The 22,841-nt window shown below is 31.1% G+C and overlaps 1 protein-coding gene across 1 annotated transcript; it reads left to right on the forward strand.

Moving 5' to 3' along the window:
• The first annotated feature begins 4,419 nt into the window (after positions 1–4,419).
• Positions 4,420–20,007, forward strand: LOC139520188 (protein Wnt-4-like). The gene is made up of 4 exons (XM_071312660.1): positions 4,420–5,224; positions 17,091–17,347; positions 17,817–18,085; positions 18,683–20,007. Exons 1-4 carry the CDS (start codon positions 5,145–5,147, stop codon positions 19,142–19,144), a joined length of 1,068 nt encoding a protein of 355 aa, XP_071168761.1. The 5' UTR covers positions 4,420–5,144; the 3' UTR covers positions 19,145–20,007.
• Positions 20,008–22,841: the final 2,834 nt, after the last annotated feature.

Below are 22,841 nucleotides of genomic sequence, written 5' to 3' on the forward strand. Positions count from 1 at the left end.
TTTCGTTGTCATTTTCCGTTCTAAACGTAATAGTTTGAAAAGCGCAAAACTGAATTATGGACTATAATGTAACTGTCTAAGATATGTAATTAGATATAGGAAATTGTGGAATGAGTGACAATGAAACAACTCTCCATCCAATTAGATATGGAAAGAAGTGGTATGAGTTCCAATGAGACAACTCTCCACCCAAGTCACAATTAACATGAATGTTTCTCAGCTTTTTTCAAAATTATTATTAAACGAATATTTTTGGGTATACGTAAAAAGAGATAAATTTAAAAGGCAACGTATACGCAATTTGGAAATATTTCGTATGTTTATAAAATTGTGTATACATCTAAAACCTGAGAAAAAAAAGTATCAATAATGACCCCAAAGATGTAAAAAAAAAATCAAGATAAAATTTGTAAAATGGATCTTTAACTGTATTTTATTATCTTTAAAAAGCGTTTTATCGAAAATCCGTCCTCAAAATGTATTTAAAACAAAGCTGGTATGGTTGTAAATATGTAAGTTTTAAATAATCATGAAATATTCTTAAACCTCTCACTTGTATGACAATCGCATGAAATACCATTATATTGACAACGATGAATGAAAAAAACCAAACAAACATAATAAGTAAAAAAGTAAAAAAATAGGGGTACAGTAATCAACGTTGTGAACTTATCTTAATCACTATATAAAAAAATAGATATACAAACAAACATTTACCATGACAGTACACAATGACGGGATGTATAAGTACAGAGCCACGTCACATGCAAGAAAGAAAAACACAAAAAGGCACACAGACAAATCACATTTGCAAAAACGAAAGACAAGAATACAGAAATGTATCGTAGAACAATAACACATGACGGGATGTTTAAGTACAGAACCACGTAATATGTAACGAAGAAACATAAAAAGGCATTCAGAAAAAGCATATTAGCAAAAATGAAAGACAAGAATATAAAAAATATCATATAACAATAACACAATGACGGGATGTACAAGTACTGAGCCACGTCAAACGGATACCTCCAAAACAACAGATTAAACAGTAAAAGGATTGTAAAACATATTTATAAAGACAATCATGCTGATAATTTTTATTTTTTTCAGTTTTTTGTCACCTTACAACTACCTTAAATGATGTTTACAGCCAAACCGAAAGCCATGTCGCTCTTTATTCCGAATTGGTAAAATGAAAATGTCAACAGCTCCGAAATTTTGTGAACTCTTTCTGTGGTCGAACAAATAAGAAATATCGCATTTAAAGTAAAGGAGACTGTAGATGCAAACGGCATCAACCGCCATACGCATCAATATATATTCTCAAACAAAATGTCACACAATAAGAAAATAGCCACTCGATTGAAATTGAAGTCATAAAACTTTGGAGCACAAAAATAATGCTTGAAACATGAAATTGAACATTTTGATTGGTTGATTTTAGAGTATGAGTACAAAAAAATAACTCGAAATGTTTTATGACTTCAAAACCAGACTATTTTTCTGAGATCTAAAGATCTAAGACCGCGAAAACATGTGTTTTGTGAATCGAGACAGACACATCGTATCTGTTAACCATTTCCGGTTCTTCCTCATACCATGCTGGGTTGTAATCGGCTTTGAACTAGCTTTCGGAAACTCCAAGTTCTCTTATTTCGATGTTTTGTGTCCACTTTTTATGTTAGTGGTTTTGTGTCTCGCAAAGATCTTTTTAGTCAAATTTCAACTGATTTTTACACTTTGTTGTGTCGTTATAAAACTATCCCAGGTAAGGGGTGAGCGCTCAAAAAATAGGTTTACCCCGCCACATTCTTTGTGTGTCTTTCCCAAGTCATGAATCTGTAGTAAAGAGTTTGTCATTGTTTTATGCCTTCATATTTGCTTTCGTAAAGTTTTGTTATAAAAGAGGGACGAAAGATACCAGAGGGACAGTCAAACTCATAGATTGAAAATAACCTGACAACGCCATGGCTATATACAAATCAGACAAACAGACAAATAATAGTACAGAAGACACAACTGTAAAAAACTAAAGACTAAGAAACCCCACCACAAACTGGGGTGATCTCATGTTCTCCGGAAGAGAGACATATAGGCCATCAGTTTCTTTGCTTGAATTGTTGCACAGTTTTCATGTCGAGGCATTTTAAAGTCGACTTTACGGTACGGGTTTTTCCCATATTTGAAGGTCGTATGATGGTTTACAACTGCTTACCACCACTTCATTTTATCTCTGGTGGTTAGTTGTGTCACTGACAATCATACCACATCTCAATTCTATAATACGGAACTGGGTTTTTTAAACAAGTAGAGCCCTATTAATAAAGGGATTAAAATGTATGACCAAGTTGCGTTATCTGTGACATGCATGTACGTGTTATACATATATATATGTTCTTTTGTTTGTGTTTACGCCGGGGAGTCGGATTTTGGGTGTGATGTTTTTCTGTCAAATATCTTTAAGATAACTCTTATTATCTTAGATGCGTTAATCATTCATTTATTGTTTGCACCTGTCCTATGTCGGGAATCTGATGTTCAGTGGTTGTCGTCTATTTATATGGCTCATAAGTGTTTCTCGTTTTTCGTTTTTATATAGGTAAGATAAGACCATTGGTTTTCCCGTTTGAATGGTTTTACAACAGTAATTTTTCTGGCCCTTTATAGCTTTCTGTTTGGTGTGAGCCAAAGCTCCGTGTTGAAGGCCGTACCTTGGCCTATAATGGTTTACTTTTGTAGATTGTTACTGAGAGTTGTCTCATTGGCACTCACACCAAATCTTCTTATATCTATTTATATCTACATAACGTTGTTTCTTCATTTAGCGGTTCAAACTTAATGCAATGCATGAATGCATGTCGACAGATGTGCATTGTTGAATCAGATATCGATGATAGTGAACTAATCTTGTCTTGTTTACACTCAATGAGGTGGAAGAATTTGTATAAATATAGTGGTAGTTAAATTATCTCTTAAATAGTTTAATTTCCACAAGGGTGATACCGATTGCAAATCACAAAAAAAATAAAAAAATATCTCGATAATTGGGCACAATTGAAGGAAAGTTGGCAGGAATGTTGGAAAATTACGTGAAAACAAAATGTTCACATAACTTTACTTGAAAGTAATATCACCATAAATACTTAGAGTTTGGTCTTATTAATTATCGTTGATTAATTAGCGTTTCAGGTTACACTATTCACGTACTGACCTTTATCTATCCTTCAAAGTAGTTAAGTACAAGGACAATAAAATCATTATAAGTAAATAGCACGCTATCTTTACTGTTGTGACTTTTGAAGCGTTGGGTAGCTGTCTCAATTATCATCGGTTCAATCAACATACCACAGACATGTATATCGTACCATAAATGTCTGTTTATATCTTTGATGTGTTTGTTGTACATACAAGGTGTTTTATGAATTTAATAAGCATACATCGTAAAACTCAATTAATTAAATTTAGCTGTTAAATTGCAGACATCTGAGTAGTACCTGTAATTGCTACAATCACAAGAAAATGACTTTGAAAACACGCGAAACAACGAGACAGTCTTGTTATATTCAAAATAAATGTTCATAAGTTGTTATCAGAATAAATTACAAAAAAGAATTAAAATCAAATAGAAGAAGAATTGTAGCAAACCACGACTAGAAATTATAGATAAATGAAGCAAATACACCCGTTATATTTTGGTAAGAGGGTACGCCTATTTTATACTTTTAAGGAGGACGTAACATAGGCGGATCCAGGGGCCCTGAGGGGCCGCCCCCTCCCTTTCGTGGGAAAAATTTTGTTGATTATATAGGGAATCACTGAAGCATGACTGGAGTGCCCCCCCTTAGGTCAGTCAGAGGGCCCCCCTTATGAAAAGTTCTGGATCCGCCACTGCGTAATGACAAGTTTACGTCTCTTAAATGCGTTCTTATTTCAGTTTTACATTTCAAATTTTATTTCTACTGTTTAAAAAAATCTTTAATATTTTATTTAACCAGTTAGTGAAAAACGTCATCCTAAATGAATGCGATTGATAGTTTTGAAAATATTTAACCAAAAATCCTGTGTCAATTTCACATAACGACGACTATAAACAGAAAACCCAAACTCAATAATTCATAAAAAAAAATGCAGCCGTATGGAAATCCGATACCAAACCGCAGTTGATTTATATTTAAAAGTTTCACTGAATTTCCTCAAAATGTGAGGACAAGAAATGTTTGTTATTTATCAGTTGCGGTTAATTATCGAAATAAAGATAATTAACTTATCTGATACCCCTAACTACATGATTGGGTTTACAAATTACTATAGGGTACCGACGCTACAATCACTCGTCAAACCAGGTTGAAATAGTTTATCTTGTCAAAGCGTAATTACTTATCTTAGCGGGATATAAAGGGTAGAAAATTTAAAATAAACATACACGACTCTAACGCCGAGTTTTAATCTTGTTAAATCAGATTGTCTTTTTAATACGGTTAAGGCTTTCGCTAGAGTACGTTATCAGACTTTCCCTAATTCTTATAAAAACATTGGCGTTCCAGCCATTTCATTTGAAACGGACATGCGCCAGTCGTACGGCTTAAATATTACTTTAATTTTAGAGTACTTTACTACTCACTCTTTGACAGCCAGTGAGTAATATATGTGCTGGTAGTACCAATATCAATTAGTGATCTTAAAAACTTCCGATAAATTAAACCTTTATTTAACATCAAAAGTTTGTTATATCACAGAAGAAAGTTTGATGTACATTTTACACGTTGGATTTATGGGATTGTTATAACCAATCAAAAGTGTCCGTTTCAAGACGATCAAACAGGATTAGTTAGATCCTTTGTCGCGGTTCAGCATTATTTGACTATAGGACTTGAATAACTAAAAAAATATAGTATTTGACTATTTATTCACCGAAAGTTTTTAGATAAGACATTAGTGGAATATACAAGTAATATACTACATGGACGCTTTCTTAAATGTAATTTTCCAACTCTAGGATTGCAACCTATTAGTGAAAAGGATTTTTAGATTTATTTAAATAAGTGGATGTGTTATACTGAAACAAATGTCTTAATTTAATGACTTAAATTTAAAAATGTGAATATATACTAAAACAATAACTAAATGTGCTCGTATCGGAAAAAATGAGGCCTAAACTACAAGACTTCCAGAGAATTCTTTTTTTCTTTATTCTCCTAATAAAGACAGTTCAACCGTCTTGGTGGTAAGTTAACATTTTTAAATTACTTTATCTTTAAACGTTTAAAATGTATGAATCTATTTTTAATCACAATTGAGTCCGAAATATTTTTTCAATAAAACGATCTTATTCTTGAAAAATACTACTGATAAGTAAAATAAATGAAATATACATTGAAAAAATAACTTTTGAAAGCGTATTATCAAACAGAAGACTTTATTTAGTACAGAGGACGTTTAACGTGTAAATCATATGAAAAAGGCATTTTGATTTTTTTTGCAGTATAGTGAATTGTTGAGTTTTATCTTGGATACTGATTAATTTTTTGAACTACACTTGGACTATTTGTTGAAACTCATTGGCACTCATACCACATCTTCCTATATCTATTAATATGTATACAGTCTTCTCTATTCATTTCAATGAATTTTCCGAATGATTGTTTTGCTGGTATAGCCAGATTTTTCGGTACAGACTTATGTCATCCAAAATTCTATTTTACTTTTGTCCTTGTTTTTAATTATTTTTGTCAAACCCAATAAATATTCTCTATGTTGAAGGCTTCTAATTTTTAATTTTAATTGAATTGGTGATATGGGTTCCTAATTGAGGTACTATTGGTACTCTTCACTGATATAAACCATCTTGAAATTTATAAAGCAATATTTCAAGTACCCCTTTTTCAAACTTCAATGTTAATGAAATACGTCTAAGTAAATTTTAATCATTGAAATTGTATTAAAAGAAAGGTGTGAATTCATTTTATTAAAATATTTTGAAACTAACATTATTAAGATATTGAAAACATCTAGACCTAGAATAATAAATATGATATGATAACTATATTATCATAACGCCTAAACGAATTATCAATAATTATTAATAAACTGGACTATGTAACATTCAAAATAACAATGTTAGTGCAATTCATCGTTTAAAAAAGGCAATTTTCAAATGTGAATAATAATTCAACTGAAATTTTAAAGTTTAAGATGCAGTTTTATAGCATCAATCATTTTTGTCTATAAAAAAAACCTGTGAAATACAGGAAAACGTGATAAGTTAAGACTCTAAATAAGATGAAAAAGTTTATCTCAGAATAATGGCCATTTGTTGGAAAATTTCGAAATATTTTTCGTGACTTATTAATTTTGAAATTTTATCGTTTTTTAATGAATGCTTGTGAACTTATTGGCTTTTGAGATTACATTTCTGGCAAATGCACTACACATTCTGGCTGTCTGCACGTTATTCAAAATATAGATTAACATTTGAAATCTTTGAACAGATGAAGAAACATGTATAATTTCTCTTTCATCTAGACGTTTCGCTTGTTTCTGCATCAAAACAACGAAACCAAATACGCTGTAATTACCAATTACCAAAATAATATTTTCATAATCTATTGAAAGATTCCAGATGCAAATAATATAATGTTTTATCAAATTATTTTACCAACGGAAAATAAAAAAAGCATGTATAGTGATAAATGTATCGTATGATAACTTTTCATAATTATTTAAGACTCCATAATTGCAATGGTATGTCCTGTGTTTAATTCATAAATCCTTTCTTCGTGGGTTTCATAATTCTTTAGCTGTAACGAGTTATCATATTTAATGCGACCTAAGATTTGCCAAGATAAGATTTGGAACACTCCAATATAAAAGGTAAACAAATGTTCCGTTTTCCTGTTCATCAATTATTTTTGGATTGAATAGGGTCTAGTTATCATGTTACTCTGAGTTTAATGAATCGACAGTAAAACCCACACTTAAGAGGATCTTCCATTCGGTTGGGAAGAATGCATAAATATATATGCATTCACGTCTTGGCGAAATAAAGGCGTATAATGTAAACTGTCAGAAAAGTTTGGTAAATTTAACAAAAAGTATTCAAAATTGGATCATGCTGTTGTCATTTTTTTCCGCATACGTTCTTTGAATAGTACATATATATTTGAGATCACAGCCCCTCCCCAACCTCCTCATCACAATGTCGGTGACGAGCCTCTCAATTTAATGATTGAATGTTGCTAGTTTAATGTCCAGCTGCAAACAAGAAGAAGAGAACGGTTAACGATGAATGTAAAATTTATGCGCTTTGGAGGATAAAAGGGTGGGTAACTGGTATTGTTCACTTCATAATCTCAAAATAATCCCAAAACGTCATGCGAAGTGGAATTCTGCCGATTGAAATAAGGTTCCCTGCACATTACCCGATCATGAATAAAACAGACTTTGAATTGTCGCGTGTTTTGAGGGGAAGCCATGATTTATCTTAAGACTACCTTCAACTTTTTTTGACTTAAAAATGCTAAAGAACGCGATCAACGCTACCAATCTGCCTCAGGTTCCTGTCGACAAACACTTCAACTTTCCCCCTGATAAATATTGGAGTATATTGTTTATTTCCATACATATATCACTATAATATAGATAAATTGAACAAATAGATTTATCACACAGAAGCCGATATCATTTTACACCAAACCTGGTATATTACAATAGTTTATTTGGAATGTGCGATATAACAGAATTATTGGATTATGAGTTATGTAATATAGAAGGGATGATAAGTTCTTCAGGGTAGTTTGGCAGATGTATAGACCAAAGGCGACAGTCTTGTGTAAATTTGTTTGAATGAGTCGAGATATACCCGTCGTGAAATCAAATTAAAATGATGCTAACGTTATTTCAATGCTGGTTTTGCAAGACTGTTCTTGACTATTTGAATATGTCAAGAGAACTTATCATATGTACATTTGCATGATTACCATTAAATTCCAATTATGCTATCAGATAACAATATTTTTATAATATATTGTAAATGCCATCTTGTTCAATTTAAGACTATCGATAATATTTTCCCACACTGAATAAATATCCATTAAAATGTCACTAACATGTAAAAATAGGATTAGGTAATCCTTTCCTTCTTGTAACAATAATCCATTAAGTGATTAATTAAACTTTAATTCTTAACTGAAATTGACACTTTTTGTTCATTTTTAAATTTGTTGTCGTTTTTATTAAAAAAAGAAAGCAAATTTCTTTAAAATCATAATCTATAAGTCTTCAGAAAGTATTAAAAAGGGGAAGGGGTGTCAGATACAAATTTCTTTTAAAAGCATTTTCAAGCATTCTTCGTATTAAAAAAAGGGGGAGAGGGTACGAAAACATAATTAATTAACACAAGGAACCCCTAATGACAGAAGACATCCAAAATACATGAAACGAACATATAATCATTATTACAGCAAATTTCTTAAGTGGCAACAAGAAGATGGATGGACCATTCTCGTAATAATCAATCAATTCTTTAAAACAGTTGTACAGATTTTGATAACAAAGCCAGCTGCATACAATCTGGTTGTTTGTAAATTATCAATCATCCCGAAATCAGACAATTACAGACATTTATATTTTGAACATCTTGATGAAAATAAACTAAACAATACCTGGAATATTGTTTTAAATTTCGTACCTGTCTATCATAAGAAATAGGATCGTTAAGATATTATTTTTCATTTTCTGTTCATGCATTTGAAACACACGCGAACATTCAAAACATGTATTTCTATCTGTGTTTTACGGTTCACTTTTAAGTTATTTTGCATAATTTAGAAACATGTATTATTGCTGTATTAGGAATATCGCCTACACATGTTAAGATAGGAACAATGCAAAGACCAACATTATTCCCATTTCTATATTGTCGAATTAAACATATAACATCAAGATTAACTCACAGGTTAGAGTACAAAATACAATCCAGTAGATCTAGCAAGAAGAAAAAAAAGAAATTTAACAAAATTAGAAAAGGAACCTGATGTTGGAAAAACTGGCATAATTTTTTTTATGACTTTTTTTGTTAAATCGTTATTGTTGTTTTATCAAACATCTTTATAAGAGATTAAAAGTACAAAGTCTACTATCAACAGTTACACACCATTACTTTATATTAATAATACAAATGTAAAGTAAAGAACTAGATTGCCTTTTAGTTTACATGGTATCAAGTATTGTGAATAGAATATGACCGTAATATAAATGATGCCTCCCACTCTTAGTCTATAACACTCATATAACTTCATATACACTATGCAACTCATAAGACGATGATCAATTTTTTCGTATCATAAGAATTACCCCAACCCCACGTTATAGGTTAAAATAGGACTGGCAATAGCCTAATTACCATACGTATAGGTGAAACACTAAATAAGACAACGCATACATTTTAGTGGTATAAAGACCTGTACCTTTTGCTGGTTTAGATGTTTTATCACCGTCCCAGCCGTTGCAAACTTAAGAGTTGCAAATATATTTGTTGCTTCTTCGAGGTTGCTTCTCCGCTTAGCACGTGGCATTAAATTGTCAGAGCAAAGACTGTTTCACTATGAATCACTGAACAATATAAGTTCGGGTATATATATATATTCATATAAGACTAGTTGTCTTTTTGTGGACTTGGATTGTGGAAAGGCAAGTAGAAAATCTTGCTTATCGTGTTCGTCTGGGTACAAAACAGGCCGATTCATATTCATTTGATATTAATCCTTATCTAAATGTTATATTTGTCACTGGATATTAAACACCGATATATCAGTAACGCTTATTTTTCTCAACACTATTTCTATTGGAAATGTACTACTCATATGTACTTAAACGAGACATTAAAAAATGCATTTGCCTTAATTTGATATGCGTTTGCTCTAGTTTGATAATGCACTCCCTTCCCGACAAAATCTAATGTAATTAAATTACAGCATATAATTCTAACTCATGAAACAAATAGCATAACGTTTCATTTAAATTATTTTCTTTTTTGTACAGGGACGTTTTTATTGATGTGGGAGGTTGAAATGAAACCGACACACTTCAAAATTATTTGATTTAATAAACCAGTACTGATACAGAAAAGCTATAAAGTAACGTTTTCTAGTTATAGATGCCAAAAATTTCACATAAAGAACGTGTAAATTAACAGGAGATTATTGTCAAATTATCATTATACAAGGTACTATCTTTTTTCCAACAAAAATGTATGTGTTAAAGTAAATTAGATGTTTTACTTTGTAAATTGATAAATTATCTTAAAATTATGAAATTTGAAACTTCATGCGTTCATTTTAACTCCACGAAGGGTAATTACAGTATAGTATAATTAAATTTTATACGAATGTACCTTAAAGTTACAACAAAATGACGACCATTTGTCCAGGGGGTTAAAATGATACATATTAAAATGAACTAATTTTAAATTTTTGCACCTGGCCATAAAGGTGAGAGATAGGAATTGAAAGGTAGATAGCACCTCTCGTGTTAAATTATTAAATAATTTCAAAGGTCATATCAAATTTCCCTTAATAAATCAAAACCATGACTGCAGGGTTTTAGTAACTCTGTGTTAAAGAAAATGATCAATTAGAAATATAGGAAACGAAATAAATTTAATAAAACTTCAAGGTAAAATTTAGTTGCCTCGTTTAATCTATAATAGAACACCTCTGAAGAGACCGGAACTGCACTTTTTGACTCGATTAATTGTTAGAAAAAAGTACAGTCTGCAAAAGTGCAATTCTTCCTGAAATACATTTTTTATAGTAGGATTTTGCTTTTATCGAATTATATTGCACCGACCATTCATCCTCTTAAATTTATACAAATACATTTATATTGAGGGGGAGGAAAGGGAAGTTGGGTTGATAAACATGATTAGGTCGGATTAGGGCCTGATATTTTGAAAAAAGAAATCTTTCAAAATTTAATGAAAAAAATAGTTTGTTTCTATTGAAATTAATTAAGCAAAAAAAAAAAAAGAAAATGGTTTAAAAAAACATTCTTGTATGTTATTGGAAAAAAGAGTTTTTGTTATACATTCAAAATGAACAAAATAAGAGGATGCCCCGAGAAAACAACTGAAATTTGAAAAAAAAACAGCACTCGTGTTGTATATATAAAGTTATTTGGAATGTTGATGATAAAATATGTAAAATTTGGTCAGTATGTCGGTTGGGAATGGCACCCGGATAGCCTGCACGGTTGCTAAGTTACCAAGGGATATTCAAACTAGTCCAAGACGCTCTTGAAACGCAGCGACAACAGGCCACAAAAACAACATAACAACATACAACACTTAAGATTGTCTTCGTTCATGCTGCATTACAGGCAAAATCTTAGCGCGTGCAGATCAAGCTGTTTTAAAAATTTATCTGATAAAAAGTTTGACAAATATTGATCCCTCACAAGGCGTTAAAGGATATGATAACAAAATGATATATTTTCACTTCATTCTGCGTCATTGAAAACTATATGATAAAGATAGTAGGCTTAAATTTTATTTATAATATTCTTATTCTATAGACTCTACTTAAACCCTGAAACTGAATTGGATACCAACATGAACTTTGTCAATGTTTAAGTTAGTTAAGATTTTAATAAAATGCAGATTGCTGGTCAATTGGCCTTATTGAGTCAAATTTAGCTGTTTCAGAATCTAATAAATTGCGGATAAACAATAAAATTATCTCTAGTTCGTTATACAATGTATTCTGAAAACTGTGATATTTCACGTGAATTCTCATTTATGCACTCAATTGTACGTACAAGCCCGTACAACCTCATTGGTGCAATCGGTTGTACGTGTGACCGCATTGGTGCACTCGGTTTGTGCGTACGACCTCATCGGTGCACTCGATTGTACTCATATTTGGATTATTTTCTGAATTGAGTGCTTATTTAAGTATCTGCATAAATCATATAAAAATGGAAACCTTTCATTGAATATGTTCTTTCTGACAAAAAACATCGGCTTAAACAGCGGAAACATAAGCACATAACCGGAAATGATGGTTTTTGACAGACACTATGTTCCAGTATACAACGCTTTTCATTCGGCAATTATATATTGAAATAAATGTCAAATATAATGGCATGATAATTTGAGGATATCCCATTTTTACTCGTTCTGCCATATAAACGTCATGTCAATTCCGAACTCAGAAAAAGAAATAACAACATTAGCAACCAACATGAAATTGCCGAAATGGTCGTAAACTTAACTACTGTCGAGGGCTGATATGATAAAACGATAGTTAATATTATTGTAAAATAAATTATAGGAACACATGTTATGTGTTTCAGCAGTGAAATTGTTGCCAATATTTTTGACATTTGATTGTTGATGGTAATTTTCTGAATTAGTCGAAGCATATGTTGTATAATATTTTTAATATCAGAAAAGTATGAAAGAAATCCGTTTAACCGATATTTATAAACTGAAGATCTCCTTTTGCAACATAGAAATTGTAATAAGGTGGGTTGCACTTTAGACCCCACACCAAACACGTTAACCGTCATATATAGTTTAATCGAAAAGACATTCATTTATTGAGGGAACTTGAGAATTTTCTCGTACTGAAGGTTAAGTGCACCGGTGCTTCATATTGTCCGAATTCCTTCTCATTAGCCAAAGCTTCCAAACGGTCATTCTGACTGATATAAAATTCTCTTGTCGCCATGATGGGCACTGACAAGTCCTATCACAACATAATGTATTTTTTTAACATCATTTCACCTCTATTATTTCTATGAGGGGATAAAACATAAAAAAAAATAGATTGGAGGGTGCGTGAAAACAATAAGAAGATATCCCTGTATCTACACCGGGAATAAGCAAATCACCTTTTAAAGGAATATAATAATGATAATATTGAAATAGTGAATCCACATTGACCTATATCTATATCTGTTAAAGTATTGTTTTTCTCAATTTCAATCTATGATGGATGGTGTTCTTTCATGAAAGTTGTCAGGAATCTTAGTTCAATCCTACGACATTTATCTTTTAGAAACTTTATTTTTTATTGATCGATTTTTTTTTTATCTAGGTGAGAAACCGTAAATCTGTTAACAAGTAAAATAAATCTCTTGACACAGTTTCCGTGATACAAAAAAAAAAAGAAGAAGCAAATTGTTAAATTAAAGACTTGGCAAACTAAGTATGTGTGTGATCAAAGACCTTCTTCACTTAACGGGTTCGACCTTTTTCACTTAACGGGTTCACTTTCTTAACGAAAAATGACCTTTAATATGAGAAACAGATGTTCAATAATTATTACAACTGCGTGTTTGATGATACTTTTCAAACGACTTTCAACGTAGTTTTTAATTGTTTCTTTTTAAATAATGAATGAACTTTTTCTTGAGAACAATCGTTTTACATAGAGATATAATTGATAACCTTCATGGGTTTTGTATGAATGGGTTACTGCTAATTGTCCTGAACTATCCCTTTCTGATACGAACCATCACTCAAAGTAAATACTATCTCGTCTCCGGATAACTCAGTGTTAATTTCAAACGGTTCAAGTATCAATGAACAATGATCTTATAGTTTCTAAATGAAGATTAAATCGAAAGCTGTTGATTTTTATGATACAATAGATGTGTGCACTTTAAAAAATATCCATTGAAAAAAAGACCTTTAATTCTTTCACTTTTAAATTTCAATAAACCAAAACATATAAGTATTTAAACCAAACGATAGGCTATGGAAGAAATTTAACTAACCACTCCTGCAAGAGGAGCAGGTACACATATTTTTTACGTGCTGCAAATCTTTAATTATTTACCAAAAATAAAGCACCAACTTCGTCCGATGTGTGAAAGTTCAATGCTATTTTCATAAACAAACAAATAAAATACAAAAACTGTAAAATATTTGTTGTGTTAATTCTAATCAAAACATAAAGAGTCTCTTAGCATAATTGTTTTCCGTTGAATTGGAAAATGGTTTATAATGATTGCTGCCGATGCAATATGTAGTTGAAAATAATGTACATGATTTTCATTTTACTGCTTATTATATGCTTATCATTTAATTTAGCTTGATTAGTGAAACGTTTGATGTGCTATTAACCTTTCACCGTCACAATGCAATCCACTTCAAGATGGCTGCCTAATTTCGTCTTTCTACTTGAATCTGTCTTGGGTCAGATAGTTTTAATGTAAGGTTGTGGTTTTACAAGATCTTTTCTTGTTCTGAAGTGTGTAAAATGTTAAGTGAACATAAGTGTACATAAGTGTACAAAGTGCCATCATATTAAAACGAGTTTTGCAGAATGCGACGTTCCTCTTTAAGAGGTGGTTATTAACCGAATCGCAAAAATATCGGTATGCACTCGAGTTTCCGTACTTGGCAAAGCAGTTGACAGATGTAGAAGGACGACACAGTTGTCAGTAGTACTCGATGGTGCTGCCAATATTGTTTACTTGTTTTTAGGGTGATGACTGATTAATAAGTTGTACAATCACAACGCTTGCGTTTTCTTCTACCTTTCTAACGTTAGTACTGTGTATAGAAAGTCAAACAGATACCTAAGTCTAAGATTTGATAAATATATTACATTTCCAATAAATGTATATATATATGCTAGGTAGATTCTGAAATTTGGTAAAAATCATTATGTTATGTGAATCTTGAATGAACCAATACAGTTTTACGCAAAGTACAAGGGAAAATATTCATATTTTGAATTTTAAATTTCAATTACACTGCGCGGTGAGAAGGATTTCATTAATTATGTTGTTCTTATTTTTTACCCAAACGTACTGCATGGTATTGACATTTATAAATTTATTAAATTGTGTCGGACATGCAACGAATATTTGGAATATTCTACAAATACAGACAAAAAGAAAGAAATGTATAGGTTGACGGAAAATTCTTAAAATAATAAAACAAAGAAACTTATGCCGTAACTTGAAAGAGATATTGTATACACAAGTAATAAGATATATTAAAAGATACCGTTACAATAAAAACAAAAACAAAATAATTTAAAATTTGACGGAACATTCTCATTAGTATAAAACAAAGAAACTTATGCCGTACCTTGAAAGTGATATTTTAATACATAAGTAACAAGATACACTAAAGAAAGAAGAAACGAAACATACTTTAGATTCCTATGTTTTCAAAAACAGTTAAAAGAGTGTAAATGTAACTTAACCATCCGAAAGATAAACCCCAAAGTCTACAGATAAGCCCAGGTTTCTTTTCTCAGCAAACCTTTCCTCTACTATACATAGAATAAAGGTTGTCGCAGAAAAACGCACGTTAGTGATATAGGTCATTACCGTGTTAAACTTTCAAAAGCATGAAGTGTTTTTAGAAGATAACTAAATATTTTCTTTGGATACGGAATTGTAACAAAAAAACTAAGATAGCTTAACATGTGTTTTATGTTCACAGCTATGTGTATTGATATAGGAAGAATCTTTGTTGAAAGGATAATCACAATTTATAAGAACTTTTTACACTTCTGCACTTGACTTACTGCTCTGTTTCTATTCTTGTAAAATTCTGTTACAACATAAAGAAAGAGTAATGACAATTTATATCAGGCGCGGATTCAGTATTTGATGTTAAGAAGTGGCAGGGAGAGGCGCTCGTGAGAATTAGATATCAGAGGACCTTCTTCTTTTGACACAACATTTGTTTTAATTTTTCGTTAAAACATTTTTTTTCGGTGCACCACCATCTGAATCCGCGTCTAAATAATAAAAACTTTATTTCATACGCGAAGCCTTTCAATCATAACGTTTTTCGTTTTTATTTGAATATAAGATTTTTTTGGTGCAATCTTTCCTTTATATTCATATTAAAAGTTCATTTATTGTAAAATCTTGATTCAATTAGTAGTAGAAACAGCATTTTTCCTTTTGTTGTTTAAATCTATACTATCAAAATTAAAACTTTAAATTAGCCAGCAAAGTGACTTTAAATGTATCTTTACGTTATCAGACAAATGTTTGTATACTTTCACAATAAATATTAATTCGAGTATAGATACCTTTAAAATTTTGACATTATTTTCATAAGGTATGAAAAGGTCTTAAATGGGTTTACTATTGAATTGAGAACTGGATTAGTTGGGAATGACATTCGGAAAATATCTTAAGTGGGTTGAAAGCCTCATAAGTACTTCTAAGGTTGGTAGGTGGTCAGGCTAGAAAAACAACAATGATCGTAGCCAAAAGTCAATATTGACTTATTATTTGGTTTAGCGTAAGTTCTTCTAGTGCGTGTTTTTATTTCGACTAAAAACATTTTCTAAATTTTACTCATTAAAAATATATTTGTAAAAATAGTTAAAGGAAGTGGATTGTTTTCATATATCTTTCCTTATTGAAGTTAGATAAGGAAAAAGCCTAGGTCTTTATACAAACTATGAAAATTAAGGCATAAGATAAAAAATAGAGATAAGTATGGATTTAAAATATACGTACATTATCGGTATAACAAAAAAATGTTTGAAAGAGATTACAAAACAGGAAAATTGGCAATGCATGCTCCTCGGGACTTTCAACTGTAGTATTGATAAAAAAAAATATTACCATTTTACTACACACAAAAAAACGTATCCCATATATGAAGAAAATATAAATGAACTTGAGGAAATTTGATAAACAATACGAAATCTACTACATAAACTTTGCAAAATTTACCAATGGTTCTCGCAACAAGTGTCTTGGTTTTTGTTACATGTATGTTTATACTTTCATACTTAACATTGCCTGGATATTAATACCCACGTGAGGAATGTGACACATCCGTAGCACGGGTTTTGTGGACAGACTGTAAAGTCAGACATTTCTTATACCAGCTTCACTTTGGGTATACACACTGAATGTAAAATACCAATATAAATCTTTTAATCAAAAGTACAGTAAATCTCGCATGGTCCTAAAAGCTGCAAGTGAACTTAAAGTGTTAACCTCTATATTTATTTTGGTTACTTTTATAATTGATTGCCTATAATGATTGCTGTATACCCCAACATTTCTTTGTATTCATATTGCAAACTTTTATTGTATTGTAGGTATCTAGGACTGATCAGCAGTTCGCAGACAGATTTACCCAGTGAACCACATAATGAGGAAGATGTTGACTGTTCAAATTTTAAATTCTTAGCACCCAGACAGAAAGAACTATGTAGTAAGGAAGTACAGCTACATAAAGTCATAGGTGAAGGCGCCAAAAGAGGCATTGCCGAATGTCAAAACCAGTTCTCAAATAGAAGATGGAACTGTTCCACGTTTAATACCACTGATGTTTTCGGGAAAGTTTTACAATTAAGTAAGTAAATGTCAGATATTCAAACAACATGTATGAGTACTGCTGGTTTACTTAGTTATTGTTGATCGTCTTCCTATTTCCGAGTAGAGCTAGTTATTTTACGATTAATCTTACTGTGCTGTAGTTGTTAGCATTGTTTTAAGTGTCACTCGCCCTGAAAATGATTGAAATATTTGCAACTGGAAGTTAATAAACCAATAATTAATCAACCACTGGACGTTAATAAACCAATAATCAATCAACCACTGGACGTTAATAAACCAATAATCAATCAACCAATCTATTTGATGGTGTACTTTAAATTTAATTTCGTCTTAAAGGTTAAAAAAACCCACCTGAATTAATTATAGTTGTGTTCATATTTTAAGATAAGCTTAAACTGCACATAATGTTTCTTCAAAGTAATACTATGCCATATATAAGCATAACTGCATTGAGTTGAATAAAGATTTATACCTTTTTCCTGCAGAGACGAGAGAAACAGCATATATCTATGCAATCCAGTCAGCTGGTATCATGTATGCTGTTACTAGGGCATGTGCAAGAGGAGATTTAGAAAGGTGTGGCTGCGATACAAAAGTGCGTCAAAAAGACACAGATGGACAGTTTGAATGGGGAGGTTGTTCAGAAAACACAAGATATGGTGGTAAATTTTCTAAAGAATTTGTAGACACCAATGAACACAGAACATCAGAAGATGGACTTATGAATTTGTGGAACAATGAAGCTGGTCGAAAGGTAACCATATAAAATGTTTAAACCTTGCAAGCATAACATGTAACAGACAACACGTGTTCATTGTAGGAAATTGTAAATCATATATTTTTAATAGGGGCTTTCGAAATAGGAAAAAAGCGAAGTTCGCTGCAAGTACAGTTTTATTCTATACTTTCTGCCAAAAATGCAATATACTGTTTATATCCTGGGAATTTAAAATTACATTTTAACGATTAGTTCTAAATTCCAAGGCGTTGGTGTTTTCATTCTTTCGAAAAGAATGCGACAATACTAACAATGAACTTTTACGTAATCATTTTGCTATTGTTGCATGCTCAATCGGGAATGAATACCAGGATATACTATTAAAAAAAATCAAAATTGCAGTACATTAATATACACTGTATAAAACTATGACGAAAGAAGAGGGTCAAAACTTCATCTTAGAAAGTCAGAAGTTTCTTGGGGCTGCCAAAGAAAATGGAAACTATGATAATTTTTTCAACGAAAACACTTTGAGCTTGACTCCCGTTATATTGAAGTAATTTTTATTCGTTGTTTTGTACATGTACGTTCTTAAAAAATAACTAAACATATATATCTTTATTTGTGTTTTAGGCCACTAAATCACAGATGGATTTACTATGTAAATGCCATGGAGTATCCGGATCCTGCAGTGTAAAAATTTGTTGGAAAAAATTGAAAAACTTTCAAGCTATTGGAAAAGCACTAAAAGACAAATTTGACGGTGCAAGTTTAGTCCGTTTTATTAAAAATAAAAGAAAACTAAAGCGAATAAATAGAGATATGAAAAAACCTACGAAAAAAGACTTAGTTTATCTTCATGAATCTCCAGACTTTTGTAACCAGAACCCTAATTTTGGGTCGTTAGGCACTCAAGGACGAAAGTGTAATAAAACAAGTTTCGGACTTGATGGATGTACCCTAATGTGCTGTGGAAGAGGGTATTATACCATCATAAAAGAAATCAAAGAAGATTGTGACTGTAAATTTGTATGGTGTTGTCGAGTAGACTGTAAACAATGCACGCAAGTTGTGGAAGAGAATTATTGCAATTAAGTAAAACAAATTATGTGACGTCAGTAGAACTAACTGCAGTTATAAATACAACTGCTAATGTATATGTGCTATAGATGAAATTGCTGATATTTTTTGTAAATGAAGACATTTTTAAATATGTAAATACAGTCATATAAATTCAACATAATATATTGAAACGGGTACGATTTTTTCTAAGCGCATTGATGTTTTTGTATTTGGTAAATTTTCATGTTTAAACATTAATTTTGCCTACTATATTGAATTTTCAGTGCACTGTTTTATACATATATAAATTTGTCATAATCTGAGGACATCGTTTCGTCTTCACTTTTTGCTCTAAATGTGGGTAACATCAACTGCTTGTGTTTTCCCCGCTAAGAAGTAACACTGCAAATATATATATATTTTGTACACCTGCTGGCACCAGCAGAGATCAAGCTTAAAATAAAAAATTAATTACACTTTACACATTATTTTACGTAGACACTTGTATACAACATTTTGTTGTATTTTTCACATCAATGTATAAAAATGTTCAGTATATATTTTATTTTCATTCTTTATACGATCACTTAGTTATAATTTCCTTAATTAAAGTTCCTTTGATGTTAGAGGTACATTATTAATGAAAATGTCTACTGTTACATTAAAAAATGCAATGAGCAATATTGTTAAATGAAATTGTGCTTTTTGTGCATAAACTGTAAAAGTACAGATAAATTACATTATCTTTCACATATTTGCTCATGTTTTTCTTTCATTGTTTTAATTTAATAAACTATATTAATGTTTATGTTAGTTTCTTTACATTGATGTACAGTAAATATATACATAACATGCGTTTGACAAATTTAAACGTAAAAGTAAAGCATTATTAATGAGAAGAGTTTTGTTTAATGTGGTGCCATAGAAAAATGAAGATAGTCGTGCATTGAACAATGTACGGTGGCCAATATCGCACAGTATGCGTTCAATATTTAGAAAAAAAAGTGAAATGATTCAAAACAAATAACGGATTGCTCTTCCGATGTAGATTAACAATAAAGACACATAAGTACAAGACAACTCAAGATCCAATGGCTTAACCCCTACATGTAACTAAAATGGAAATTAAGTCAGCTTGTCGCTTATGTACAGACAATATTCTTACTAGAATAATACAGGTTATGTATAAAATAACAAAACTAGAAAAGTATGATTTTATAATAGGAGACACTAATATTCATTTATCTAGTCCATACAACTACAACCACAAAAAAGCTTCATCATTAACAAAACTTTCAAATTAAAAACATAAATACAGATTAATTTTAAAATCTAATGAAAAAATAACAAAATAACTGAATGCGTTTCTTTTCAGGACAGGCATGTTGATTTTAGGAATAGGCACACACAGCCTATCATTTCAAAAATCAATTTTTGCGATGAAAAGGTATCTCATTCTTTTCTTTAAGGATCAAATATTCTATTAAGTTCACAGGTAGATGCGAATGTAGATAAGAGGTAAATTATATGTTATTTTGTTGTTTTAGTTATTTTAGCAAGTAAGTTCTAAGTTCAGTTTATTTAGGATTTTGTTCCGTCTTTGTTCCGACTTGACGCGGCCTATGTTGATGGATTACCATATCAAATTATAATTCAAATAGGAAGTGACAATATTGTATCTATACACAATAACAACACTGTAATACGATCTGCTAAACTAAACTTGACGTTGAGATATTTGAAAAAGAGTTTTAAATGTAACAATCCCGTTAATAAATTTGGTATAAAGAACAAACTACGGAGATGTCTCCTGGTCTATATCAATTCTTGAGTAGAGTTTATTTACAAGTAAAAGATTTCTTTACTCAATTAGTTCATGGGGATTCCTTTAGTTGTTTTTAGTTATCAATTTTACAATATTTGAACATCGGAAAATTACGGCTGTGTCTCTTGCTTACTATCTTATCCTTTCATCGTCTGATATGAAATGCGGTATGATTTAAATATGTCAGCGGACAGTATCTGAAGGGGTCCTTAAATAGATACAATATCATATTGCAGATTTCAACTATTTTTGTTGAGATCTCACCTCTATAAAGTACTCTCAGATTCACATAAAGCTCATAGCATGGTTGGTGCAATAAGAATTGGATATATACATGAAAGAAGACAGAAAACGTTCTAACGTATGCTTGTTATACTATTAAAAATTGCATAGCACCATACTTACTAGTCAAATATAGATGCACTGACTATTTTCTCAACACACAACTTGGCAAAAGTTTGTTAACCTAATGAATTTGATAATATCATGATTATCTTTTATGGTTTTTTCTTAATACTGTTACAGAAAAATAAGAAAATGTTTAATGAGAATATTTTTATATAACTAAAAAATAATTAAAATTTCAGTTACGAATGTTCATAGTGTTAAGATATTAGAATTGATTAAGCAACACATTAAGCCGATCACTGCATGTGAAATTTGAATAAATTGGTAACACCATGAACTTGTTAGTATAAAATATAAGAAGCTAAATAAAAATTCTAATAATACAATTCCATTTACCTATATGCCATGATTTAATAAGAAAACACCTGGGCACATGCATCTGTACCAAACATCAAACATCATTCAACGAGATACTAATGAAACGAATTTAGTCGACGTTTATAGGACCTCCACAGTCGTGATCAGTGAAATTTTACCCATCAGAAACAGTCATATCATACTCAACATCTCATCTAGATTGAGATAATAGGAAACTATTTTGTCTTTTATAAGTCTGCACTTGTGCCTTTAATAAGCCATAACGTTAACATCAAAAGTTCTTATTATCAAAACCCACAAACTCAATTTGAAACTTATTTCCAAGTCAAACCACCCTTGGCGACCCTTTATAGCAATTTTGTAACTTTTTTAGTTTTCATTTCGGTTAATTTGTGTTATTTGGTTCGTCTAGATTGATAAATTCGTTTCTGGTACAGTTTTCTTTGGCAATCTTTAGAAATTCGTAATAATATAAAAATCCATTAAAGATGAATGATATAAATTGAGACATACCAGGTTCAAGTTACTTCTTTATAATCAACAAAAAAGTGATAAAATATTCCCAAAAGTATTAGATTGATGGACATAATCTAATTGCTGACCAACACTAATTTGACCAACCGTTTACGATCAATTCCAATTTGTTTATTTTTCATTTCCACTAGATATTGTCCCCTAACTACCACTTGACAGCTAATACTAGAAACGTAGGAACACATTAAAATGATATGAAATCTTCACTTTCTCTATTGTACTTGCAAATATGCTGCTATGAAATCTCTGTTTGCTCCACAGCTTGTTATAGATGTCTTTGTGTACCTAGTATGATGTCCTTGTGTATCTTGTATGATGTCCTTGTGTACCTTGTATGATGTCCTTGTTTACCCAGTATGAGACTATAATTAAAAATACCATGGAAGCTGCTTCATTCAATTCAAAGCTGCTTCATTTAATTCAATCTGGCAGAATAAGATTGAAACCAGATTTGTCACAAGTTTGTCTTTTGTTTGAGAAAAGATGTATAGTAACCGCCGTGTACAGAAGCAAAATATGTTAATATATATAAAACTTATATTTTATTTGATAATGTATCGTTTGTTTGACCTGGCATACTTGTACTCCGATTAATCACATGAGTGTGGTACAATATAACATTTCGCCAGACAGTTGTGTCAATAT

Source organism: Mytilus edulis, chromosome 4 (genome assembly GCF_963676685.1).
Source record: "Mytilus edulis chromosome 4, xbMytEdul2.2, whole genome shotgun sequence".
NCBI classification, from domain to species: Eukaryota; Metazoa; Mollusca; class Bivalvia; order Mytilida; family Mytilidae; genus Mytilus; species Mytilus edulis.

Bases quoted from the DNA above. Each gene is read 5' to 3' on its own strand.
- LOC139520188 (XM_071312660.1), top strand. From the start codon at position 5,145: ATGAGGCCTAAACTACAAGACTTCCAGAGAATTCTTTTTTTCTTTATT. The intron at 17,348-17,816 runs GTAAGTAAATGT...TTTTTCCTGCAG, and splicing joins CGGGAAAGTTTTACAATTAA to AGACGAGAGAAACAGCATAT. The intron at 18,086-18,682 runs GTAACCATATAA...TTTGTGTTTTAG, and splicing joins ACAATGAAGCTGGTCGAAAG to GCCACTAAATCACAGATGGA.